The following is a 12,263-nucleotide window of genomic DNA, read 5'->3' on the forward strand; positions in this document are numbered from 1 at the left end:
GCTGGGGTCATATTGACCTCAAGGGTAAAATATGTTAGTAAATATAAAGGTAACAGGAGGGTTAAACATTGAATCGGGTCATATTGACCCGAAGGCAACACAAGGGTTAAACATATTGATAATTATTTGTTTGCCCTGTCCTTCAGGTGCTTCATCATCTCCAGTGTAACCTCAATGATCAATCTGAAAATGCTGATTTCGAGCTTTGCTCATGTCTTCCTGCAGCCTATCTGAGGTCATGACCTTTGTCTCAAATTGCTCCCTTGGATCCTTTCATGACACGCACTAAATGAGACACACTTGTTTTCAGAGAATTACCATTCCAGACTTGTATTAATCATCATTTTGCGTCATTATTGACAAGTGTAGTGTTTTATAACTGCAATGAATCTTTCTGTCATCTCAGGCGCCTCCGCACTCTGGACACTACGATGTTGTCCGTGCAAGACTTTGCTTCGCTGTACCTACTCAGTGTTTTTGAATGTACGTCTGTTTTTGATATCACGATAGAAGGAACTCCTTTTTTTTATGTGTGATTTATTCAAATAAAGCTATCCTTCGAGTTAGAATACAAAAAAGGGATGACATGCCTTGCCGTGCATCAATCAAACTGAGCAGGCTTGTAAATGTAAAGCAATGAAAGGAGTTCTGTCTGGATTTCTTAATTTTTCTTTTGTTTTTGGTCATTAGTTGTTAATGTTCGGCAGGCAGCTGAAGAAGTATCTTCTCGTTCCCTCCCCGTCACACACGGCTCCTCAGTGTGTCACATACCTCTGTCGCCCCCACACCTAAATCTGAATTGATTGGCCTGCTTGTAACTAGATATGTGCAGAGACTGCTTCTTTTCTTCCCCGGCTTTATTTGATTTCCTACCTGCCTTTCTCTGCTTGGAAAAAAAAAATACAAATGGATAAACACATTGTCATGGAAACGCCGCAGGTATTATGGCGGCAATAAAATTGGGGAGATGAGCCATGAAAGGACCTGCTGGCCTTTGAGATCTTCTGGTTCACATCCGACCGCCACTGGTCAGTGTGATGGATCTGTGAAGTCAGCTGTGCGACAGCAACTTTCTACTTATCAACTTAGAGCTGGAGACCTGAACCTGAACTTTCCCATTGGCTGTCATGCCCCCACATCTCTATTTCTCACATTAGCCCTTAACAGCTGGTCCGCCATGTGTTCCTCTTCCACATTTAGCTCTTAACCGCTGCACAGTGCAACGGCTGAAGCCCTTTTCTGTCTGTATTTTCCACTCTGACACCAAGTCAAGCTGGGAATATGGCAGCTACACATCTCTCACTTGTATTTCATGTGCCATCAGCTGTGCCCGCTGCATCTATCAACAATTATATTTGTTGGGAAGATGAAAGGGTGGGGCCAGAAGTATAATTTCTTTAGGTTTCTATATCATTGTCTAGATTCACATTAGTGTTCCTTATGTATTTAAATCGGAACATTCTAGTTTTGGTCAAAATACTATTTTCTAAAAGGGCATTGTAAAATACGACATGGATTTCTGCATGATGACGTTGCTACATATGTATGTACATACAGTCGGTACGGAAAGTATTCAGACCCCTTTAAAATGTACACTCTTTGTTTCATTGCAGCCATTTGCTAAAATCAAAAAAGTTCATTTTATTTCTCATTAATGTACACTCAGCACCCCATCTTGAAAGAAAAAAACTAAAATGTTGCAAATTTATTAAAAAAGAAAAACTGTAATATCCCATGGTCATAAGTATTCAGACCCTTTGCTCAGTATTGAGTAGAAGCCCTTTGAGCTAGTCCAGCCATGAGTCGTCTTGGGAATGATGCAACAGGTTACCGGTTCCAATACAACCGGTAATACCGGGACAAACGCAACGCACATTTTTGCTTCTTTCCGGTGCCTGGCCGATTAGGCTGCGCCGTGTGTGGGCATAAATTATCCATTATAACCATGCTTAAGCTAGCTCGTAGCTAGCGCTAGCTCTTCTGAGCGTGTGACAGTCTCTGCTCATATAATGGAGAACATACATGATATCGGCTTCTAGGAATATGCCCGAGAGTTTTAATGTTTAAAAAAAAAAAGGTTCAGCAGGCACCCGTTTAGGCACGGTATCGTTTTAAAAGTACCGGTTTAGCACCGGTATCGGAAAAAACCCAAACGATACCCATCCCTACTTGGGAATGATGCAACAAGTTTTTCACACCTGGATTTCGGGATCCTCGGCCATTCTTCCTTGGCCTACAAGGCATGCGACATGCAAAATGTCCTGTCGTGGACGCCATGTTAGTTCGGATCTGAAATATTTCAAGAACACAAACGGAAGAACCAATTAAAGCAGCGCTAAAGCAGCAACTCCTGTGTTCTACAAGGTGAAATGAGTGAAGGAGTGCGGTGGCTTTAAAGAGACAGATGTAGGTGTTTTTTTGGCATTATTGGGCAAATATTCCAAAATAAGCTTCCAGCATATATATTTTGTTCATTTAAGTGGCATCCCAGGGTGGGCATAACAAAATAAATAAATACAAATTTGAAAATGCAAAAGCGTGCTGGTGGCTGTTTGTAGTCCAGGTAGTAGGGACCAATGATGTTCACGTGGGTTTTTGTTGAATGCAGATAATCAATTTGTGCAGTGAGCAAAAGAGGCAGAACCCATTGGCCCAAATGCAATCTCAAAACCCTCAGGCTATCGTCCGACGAAGATTTAGCTTTTTATTGGTTGGAAATGAGCTTCTGCTGCTTGTGACACAATCTGATTTGTGCATGTTGTCTCTCAACTCAATGCCATTGGCGGCGTTCCATTCTATAAAAAAAAGAAAAAGGAATGGACCTGATCTGTTCATGGTGCATTCATGAGTAATGCGTTCCAGCGATGAAATCAATAGTGGCATTGGCATATGTTAGCAGTTTTGATTGAACATTGGGAATAGCTCAAGGGGCATGTAAGCAGCGCCGGAGCCTTGCAGCGTGTACGATTTGCTCTGAAGGCTCGTCCTCTCTGGGTTTCATTCACAGCCGAAGTGAGCATCCTGGGATACCCTCCAGCTGATCGAGTGAGGGCAGCGACTTCTAAAGACTGCCGCCTGCTTTGAAGCCCTCGCTCCTCTTATTAATAACGCGACTGCCCGACGTTAGGGGAATTGCAGCAGCCAGTGCCCATCGCCTCACGCCAGTTGGACTTGGGGATCTGGGAACTTAGAGTTTGAATGGAGAAAGATGGTTTCGACATCTTCAAACAGGTCTTGGAATGGTGCAGAGTTTGCCCCAACAAGACCAATACCACTAACCAACCTTCAGTCAGAAGCAGAGGTTATCCATACGCTTGAGTTCCAAGTGATTCCATCCTTTGTTCTCCACTTAACACGAAACAGGAGTGTGACAGAAACATCCTTCCACACACCGAATACACAGTGTTTATAATCCTGTCTCAAGTCGTTCTCCAGCTGTAATGCTGAAGAACCGAGACTCACGGGCCTCCACGGATGAAAGAGTCCTGCCCTTTGTGCTTTAGCAAAACATATCCATATTAATACAACATGAGTCACACTGGTTCCCCTGAAGCATCACAGAGGGAAGTGAAGCAGTCATCAGCCCCACGTAGCGTAACAACGGGAAAAAGTGAGGGAAACATGAATAATAGACGTCCGCGTGATTGTTTCGGTGTCTTATGCATGAGGATGTTATTGTGTGGTAATTGCCATAAGTATAAACAATTGTAATGACCTCTTGTCTGAAGATATTACTTTGTGCTCGACTGAAAACTGAGCAAACACACGGGAACATCAGTGGGGGAAAAAGGGGTCAGTGTGTGTGTGTTTGTGTGTGTGTGTGAGCATTGTTTCTGCTCGGCTGTGTTTCGGTGGGTCAGGCCTGATTACAGCTCAAAGAGAGGTTGTCCAGCAGAAAAAAACGTATTTAACTGCCGTGAAGCAGCTGAGCCGTCGCCGCCTCATGAGTCGTCGCCGCCTCATGAGTCTCCACTTCACTTGGCCGAGGTTGTCCCCGCCCAGTTTAAGGGCCCAACTCGGGGGTCTGTTCAGGTGTTGAGTTACGGGAAGATGTAAGCATATAGAAGACGGCTCTCCGTTATTGTAACCAAATGTGGTTGTAACTCAAAATACAAATCCACTTTGCCCAAAATCACTCTGACACTAACGGACGACGTGGATCGATACAAACCTTTCACTTAAGCGTATTAAAGCCGCCTTGTGCTTCTGTCTTTGTGTGAAGAAAGAGGCTTTCAGTCAAAGAGGGAAATACATCATTTGATAAGGAGAACACCTTCTTTTTGGCCTCACATTTTCTATTCTTTGAAATATCAATTGCTCATAGGTCATTGTTTTTGTTCGCTCCAGTTGAAGTACGTGTGTTTGTGGGCAAAGGTCAGGCTCAATCCTGCGATGTGCTCACTTCAGTAGTTTTGAGATAGACAGTCACCTGTAACGCTCTTCATGCTTATCAGACCTTCCACTTATTAATCGGGATGTGCTGTCATGCATTATCTGTCGGAGCCGGGTTTAATTACTTTCTCTTATCTTTGGTGCATTTTCTTTAATCGGCTAGTTGAGGTAAAGCTGCCTGAGAGTAATCCAATAAAAAATACTGCGTGTTCTTGATCTATAAAAGTATTTATGCAAATTCTGTATTGTTTAGATTTGTTTTTAAATAGCCGTACGTCTTTTATTAACCCGACATGTGCATTTCTCTTCTCCATCTGTGTGTTGTTTTTCAAACTCTTCTTTTGTTCTAGCATGAGTCTCTTGGTAGCTTATTATCATGATTCTCTGTATAAATCATGTGCTTGATTCATCTATTCCTGTGATATTATCTATCAACCTGAAACAGTCAATACAGTCAGACATTCAGTCAAGCAGGGCCCCTCCAAAAAAATACATAAAAACTTCCCCAGTTCCCCTCACACATTTAATTTCCCTCCAACTACGTTTCTGCTTTAGTTAAACACATAACTGACACCTGATGGCAGCGGCAGGTCTCCGCCCGGCCTTCCACGCGTTCGTCTTCCCTTATCTGCTCTGGGCAGCGCATGTACAGCAGGCTAACCAGAGCCAGGCTAGCGGACTGTGAAGTAAAGACAGCACTTTAGGGACCTCACAGGCATTATAATCAGTGCAGACAAAGAGATGGGGAGTGGAGGTTAGCCAGTTAATGAGATCCGCCACTGTGTAAGGGTGCCTATCTGTTCAAACCTGGGAGGCCAGGCCTGCCTCTGTATTCCGATCCAATCAACGCAGCCAGTCGGTATGCATCAAAATCGGCTGCACCGAGTCGTTCTGTCCTCGGTCTTCAATTTGAACTTGATTGTGAATTGAATGCGCTTCCTTTTGTTCTCCAGGGGAGCTTCGTGGCCAGCATGACTGCCACACTGAGGCAGATGGACGACTATCATTACGCTCATCTGATCAGCACCTTTGGCAAGATAAGGAGCGATGTGGTGGTGAGTACACCTTCCCCGTGCGTCCGCCTCGACGAGATGAGACACTTCAGGCCACACTGTCGAGTAATACGTGAAATTGCAGGCGCCCCAAAGTGTCGGATCATTTCGCTGCATTTTCGAGAAATCTAAAATCCGATTCGATCTGCTAGGAAAATGTTTTTCCTCCACAATAACCGGTGCAGTTGTTAGTCCTTGCCCTCAGGCTGCGACATGCACAGCATGCTTTTGATGATAGTAGCTCTTATGGGAAGCAGATCACTCGTGGCAACCAACAAGTTGTGGAGGAGAGATGAATCTCAGACGCTATGAATTTCAGCTCTCAATACTTCCTCCCTCAGAGCTGTATTTATCGAGGATGTACAGTCAGATTGGCAGCATGTTACTCTGACACGGCGGGAAATCCCACTTTTTATTTTTTTTTATCCCAACAAAGGACGTTTGAGCTTCATAGGAAAATCCTTGAAACTCATTTTTATTACAGGTAAAGAGCTTTATGATCCAAATAGACATATTCTGGTTTCACTTGCAGCAATTGCCTCTTTTATTTGTTATTAAATAAATTAAAGTCCTTGTAGGAATTTATTAACCCAGATAATCACTTGAGCTTGAGGTTTGCTGACTTCCGGTTCCGTCCGAAAAGCAGTATTTATAAAGCTACGGTTTTTGTGAGGCATTAATGGTATTTTGCAGGTGACTGAGAACCGAAATAAGCATAAATAGAACTCTCCGACCTTCAGGGTTTCATCCCGAGTTTGTTTGAGGCTGCCTGTCTAGTTTCATCGCAGGATAAACAATCACTGTAATGAAGCTGGATCTTCCCACAGATTTATTGTTCATGAAACTGGCGTGGGCCATATCCGCATTTCAGAACTGGCTGCAGCCCAAAGGACTTTGTTATTTTGCAGTTCGCCCAGCACAGGGATTCAACAAGGAGTGAAACATCTACAGCCAGAAATAGTTTTTTCATGCATATTTATGTTTTCGTTTTTTAGCTGCAACTCGTATTAAAATAAAGCCATTGCAGGTGTGTCTGTCAATAACAAATATTCAAATTCGAAAAAAGTTGATGACTTTTTTAGCCCTGGCAGGGAATGTGGTTAAAGGCACAATAATTAGGATTTGACAGTTGCGGTATGTAAACACAAAATTGGCTCCTCCTCCCTGACTCAACAGGGGGTACAGTCATCGCCGGTGGGTGAAAGTTAACCCTAGATTCACTCTCGTTTTGGAAGAAGCTTTGTCTGCTTGGCATTTTGCCAAACTATGCTTGGATTTTTTTTCTGCGCTGTGTTTTCTTTTTTTCTTTTATAGCTTTCTTTTGGATGTGTGTTTACAACACACACACACACAGCTTCCATTTACATGACGAGTACCGAATGAAGTACTCTAATGGTATGTTATCACTTTAGGGGTACTGCTATTGGTATTAGCATCATCATTTTTGAGAGAATACCTAGCTCTGGTCAGGTGATGATTAAAATGATTATTTTTGCATGAGAAGTTTTTTCTTTTTTTTAAATCCTACTCCTTGTGTTTTATTATGAGAGAGGATTTGAAGTCCTGCTGCTATATAGATGGATGAGCTGAGCATCTATTAGGAGTATCAAGTCATGTTATGCTTTAATAGCTGATAATGAGAAGTAAAACAGATGTAATCTCATTGTATGACACTGTTTGGGGATTAAGAAACACGCTGGATTATTGGTGCCACCTGCAAAAAGAAAATATATGTGTCACCTTCACCTTTTTAAAAAGTCCTCTAAAAGCTGTTTCTGCCTGAAAGCCACAAACGCCTCACTGTTCATTTCAGATTGCCCCTATCTCTGAGGTGGAAAGAATAACAGTATTCATTTAAAAAACGTTCTCTCTCTCGCAGGATTTCCTAATGGAAACATTTATCATGTTTAAAGATCTCATCGGGAAAAACGTCTACCCCTCAGACTGGGTCATAATGAACATCATGCAAAACAAGTAAGTACGACGCATGCAAACGCACAAATACAACATGCTGCTTTACAGTGGCATTGCTATGTAACAGCAGTCAGAAGTGGGTAAGTATATGTTCTCATTAGTTTCCCTCCATGCAAACATGGGCACAAGGCCTCAGCAGCGTAGCAATCAGATGAGCGTTCAGCGCAGCCGCAAACAATCGCATGAATAATAGATTGCCGGGCTGCCTTCTAATTTCCAAACTTAGTCTCAGCCTCTCTTTACTTTGCTGCTTGTTGTGCTGCCACAGCCTTCTGGTTTATTAATGGGAACATTGCCTGATTCCATTTTTGTTGAAAATATAAAGAGCTGAAATGTGCTTTGCCGTTCTCTGAGTTTCGTCACTTGTCAGATGAAGCTGGGAAAGTATTTAAAAGGCACTTTTGAGATGTTTTTTTCTTTTTCTTTTTCCCTACTTCCATCTGTATCTTCACAGAAGAGACTTAGGCCAGAATGAGTTGTTATGCAATGCCACAGCATCAGCTGCCACATGAAAACTTTAAGTCAGATAACGAACAAAGTGCATTTCTTCTTTCCCAACAGCCTCTGTGCATTTTTGAAAAGGCTTGTTTTGAACAAAAGAAGAACAGTGACTTTATATATCCATACAATAGCACACAAATTAAGCATTACACTCTTATTGCATTGTCAGACTCACAATTGAAGGATGCTGCAGACACAGAGATCCATTTTATTTCATACATTTGTCCTCCTGATCAAACCCTGGTGCCGACATTACCCACAGTGCAACTCAACTGCCAACAGACAACGATTTAAGTGTGTTATGCTTTTAAGGGCTGCCACAGGTGTGGTTAGCTCCCTTATGTCTCACTACACACCTCCAGATTTTTCCCATTTCACTTGTAATGTTCATTCCCAGACGTCACACACACTCCGTGTACAACTGAGGCAATTTAACAGATTTCATGCAGCTCCCTCTGGAGCCACAAAAGACTTAAAACTTTATTCAACAATGCAGTGGTAGTCCCCAAGACAGACTTTGACATGTAAAATCAGTGGAGATACCCATCAATGGAACGTGCCTCAGACAAAAAAAGGTGAAAATAACAAGGCATTACACAATGAAGCGGAGTACCCGGAGCAGCGCCTGTTGGAGCTCGGGCTTCAAAGTGGCCATTTACTGCAGGTGGCGAGCGCCGTGAGGCAGCACCACGTTGACCGTGAGCGGTCCGGCTCCCTGGCCGCTCCTTCCAAACCCACCACCGTCACCAGCTCGCACATTTGACTAGAGATTGCATTGCTTCTCAATTTTGGTTCTATTGCTCTCATCAGCCCATTTAACTGCTACAAGCCAGCGTTCTTTTGGAATTCACAGTGTGCTTCACCCCTCCCCCCCACCCCTAAAAACCCTATCAGCCACCTGGGTCACAGTAGAAGACATCAGTGGGGCGTGGTGTTGATGCTCCCCAGTGCCTTGAAGGTGTGACAATCACATCTGTTCTGCTGTAGATTGTGTGTTAGTGTTGGGGTGTCAAAACATGCAGCCCTGACCCTCTAAAGCCACACACACACACACACACATGCACACACACGCGCGCATCGACAACGCATGATCCGACCTGCTTCCCCCAGACTAAAAAAGCGTGTTCAAACACTCACACAGCTTGATTCTGTACGTTCTGAAGCAGCGTTAGGGGGATGAGCGTCATTCAGATGGCAGCAGTACATTTTTAGATCATGCTTTGTACAGGTTCAAATGAAGTGTTTTATTGTTTACTCTCGGACTGGAGGCCAATGTTTCATTTCCAATGCTAAAGCAGAATCCACCTTTTTATTCTATGTGCGTCTTGTTTTTTGACAGCCGTTAAAAACAGTGTATTCTAGTGAGTGCATTAAGCCACATGCTGGAGTTAAATCATTTTTAAAACCCCGTGAAAAAACAAGCCTGTCAAAGTCTGCCTCCTATCGCAGTCTTTATACTTTGAATACTGCAGGTGTCTGTCGGCTTTGTGGCCAATTAGCAAAACTTCAACTTGTGTGTGTGTGTGTGTGTGTGTGTGTGTGAACTGGAGACTGATTAAATTCAGAGCAGTCAAAGTTGAAAGTGTCACATCTCGTGTTGCCACCACTTTATTTTGAAGTTCATTTATTTTTCCAAAGCTGTTTTCATTTCAGTTTTTGGCCAACATGAGAGCCAGTGAAATATGTATTCTCCTTTTAGCCCTGTTTTGGCCCCCACCAACTCCTGAGAACAATATCTGGCTCTTTAGATGTTGGACTGCCGTCAGCAGCTTGTTAGCGCTGTCCGTCCCCTTAGTGCTGGACAGATAGTGTCCAGCGGGTTTATCAGAGCTTGTTTGGTACAAACAGGGATTAATGAGAGCAGTGGGACTGAACTAGGGAGGACAATTAGCTGAACAATGTATTATAGCTACCGTCGCTAAAGAGTTGGGTGATATGTTTCTGTATGTTCACCACTACTAGTGACATTAGAGCCATTTTTAATTCAACAAAACTTGTTTCGTAGACTTTTTATGTAAATGCTTGTTGTTGTTTTAAAGTGCCTTTAAAAAGATGCGCTACTTCTTCACGTCATCATCTCGCAGTTGACACATTTGGGACTCATGGAATCCTCTGGGATTATATTTGAATATCCCTCAATTCTTGCTCCCTCCTGTTTCTGTGGCAGGGCAATCCACACTTGCCACATTCAGCGCACAGATAGCCACCCACGGCACCAGCAGTTCCTTCATGTCCACACATTACGATCGCACCAGTAATGAGATGGGCATCAGCAGCAGAAGAAGAAGAAGTCCTCTCGTCCCACACCTTCTTCTCGACCCATTGCCTCACACTTCCTCCAGGTTTTAAACTGATTTATGGGCTCTAATTGCCCCGGAGACTGCAGCATTAGACAGGTTAGCCATTGACTGCCATTTCCCCCATGCCAACTGACCACGGCTTAATAGTGACAGGTAACTGGCAGTAGCGATGCGCTCACACTCGTCCTCCGAAGTCACAAGTATTCTCGCCAAGGTTACTCGGGTCTTAACACACTAAATTTAATCTGAAGCGTGTCAGGCTCTGACGATCCCAACATCGAGGTGCCGCTCTTTGCTTGTCTGGCATTATCCAAGAGACCTAGATTTTGCTCGCATTTTAAAGCACATTAGCAATCATTAGTTGATCATTTGCAATCAAATTAAACAGGGGGATTCGATATGAATGCTCCTTGTAACAAATTAAGAAGTATTTAATCCTCCTCTTTAGATGTGGCAATATTGCAAAAGCTTCAGGAAAGATATGACACTGACTGGGAAGCCCTGAAGAGCTGAATGAGATGAAGTTGGAATTTGCTTCAGCGCTGTATTTCCGTGTGAACTTTGCATCACAGCTTTAACCAGACAACAGCTGCTGGCTGCGTTGTACAGTCAGCTAAATGTGCTTCCTTATAGATCTGCATCGTCGACTGTTCAAGAACTCTGTGCTCCTCAACCGTACATCCCAAAATGTGCTGATTCACTGCATACGATGTGCCGTCATCATCCTCCAACTGAACGGAGTTCACTGCTAACGTCGTTCTGTCAATGTTTTTCTTCCCAAGCCGAAGCGTTTGAACAGCTGTTCAACCAAAAGACTTCAATAACAGATTGAATAAAAATGATGTTGATGATCTATTTTAGTTATTATTTGAGTATTTAATTTTCTCATTCTTAAAGTTTAACACACACTTAACCACAAAAGGGCAGTCAACAGACCAAGTAAAATAGTGTTTCATAATCATTGCAATATAGATCAGTTTCAGTTGGTTTTAAAATCAACTTTTTTGTTGTAATTCACTGTTACTCAGATAATCTGTGCAGATAGGTCATTGTATTACTTTCGTCTTTGACCGGCATGCAAAAAAAATACACAACACGTGTGTTTCTTTGTTCCTTGCAGTATTATTAGGACATGTGACCAACTCTTCATGTATTAGACTCGATATCTGGGATTTGGGTCTGAGACTTGATCAGATGACCTTCTCGAAATCAGTTCATTTCCCCAAATGACGGCAAGTTTCTGCCGGGGATGTTAATTAAGTGTAAGAATGGTAGATTGAGAGATGAATGGGGAGTTCTCAGAGAGCCCGGCGTGGCAGATGAAAAGATGAAAGCCCAGACGAGCTGAAGAAGCCGCTCTTTAACTCGATAACCCTCGCCATCGGTCCCTCACAGACTCATTAGGATAGGGTTTCTGAGGCTGGCTGTCTGCCGCTCGGTGTTCTCTCCATGACTAATCCAGGACCTGGAGGGCAGCTCTGGAAGGCAGGAAGGAAGGAGGACTCTCGGAGAGTGAAAAGACTGCCAATGATGTTGTGATCCTGTTTGCCCCCCCGTACAACCAGCCACCCACCAGGATTTAAAAAATAGTGCCTGTGGGCTTTGTGGGAATTTGAATTGAGATCCTGTTTCTGTTTGACATGCTGCTTTCTGTTGTTTAGAAGGAATGCTCTTTAAGAACCGCACAACTCTACTTGTCGTCACTTTCAGACAAGTTGCCTGGTCCTGTGGGTCCCCAGCGTGTGCAAGGTTCTTGAAATCCTTTCAAGCTCCATTAGGAAACTTCAATGAGGCGTGACGTAAATATACACGTGTCAGTCAGTGGTGTCTTATGAACTGAGGGGCGACTTCACAAAAGGGTTTGCCGCCGCCGCTGCACGACAGACGACAACGAAAACCTGTCATTCTCAGAGGTTGAAATGCACTCCGAGATGTGCTCCCTGTGGTATTTACACACATTTGAAATTGGTAACTTAAATTTGCTCGGGGGGGAAAAGAGCCTGAATAAAAAGTAGCCACCCGCAGCTCCAGTAAGTAATGAGCA

The 12,263-nt window shown here is 43.4% G+C and overlaps 1 protein-coding gene across 2 annotated transcripts in view; it reads left to right on the plus strand.

Annotated features, from left to right (window-relative positions):
• dock1 (dedicator of cytokinesis 1) overlaps positions 1-12,263 on the plus strand; it is a 164,511-nt gene that overhangs the window by 109,789 nt on the left and 42,459 nt on the right. For both annotated transcript variants that reach the window (XR_008833447.1, XM_056429061.1), the window contains exons 28-29: positions 5,346-5,447; positions 7,324-7,418. Coding sequence is in view for 1 of the 2 variants with exons in the window: in XM_056429061.1 (XP_056285036.1) it covers positions 5,346-5,447; positions 7,324-7,418 (197 nt within the window). In the remaining variant the exon portion in view is untranslated. The remainder of the gene's footprint in view (positions 1-5,345; positions 5,448-7,323; positions 7,419-12,263) is intronic.

This window comes from Pseudoliparis swirei, chromosome 13 (genome assembly GCF_029220125.1).
Source record: "Pseudoliparis swirei isolate HS2019 ecotype Mariana Trench chromosome 13, NWPU_hadal_v1, whole genome shotgun sequence".
In the NCBI taxonomy this organism is placed as follows: Eukaryota; Metazoa; Chordata; class Actinopteri; order Perciformes; family Liparidae; genus Pseudoliparis; species Pseudoliparis swirei.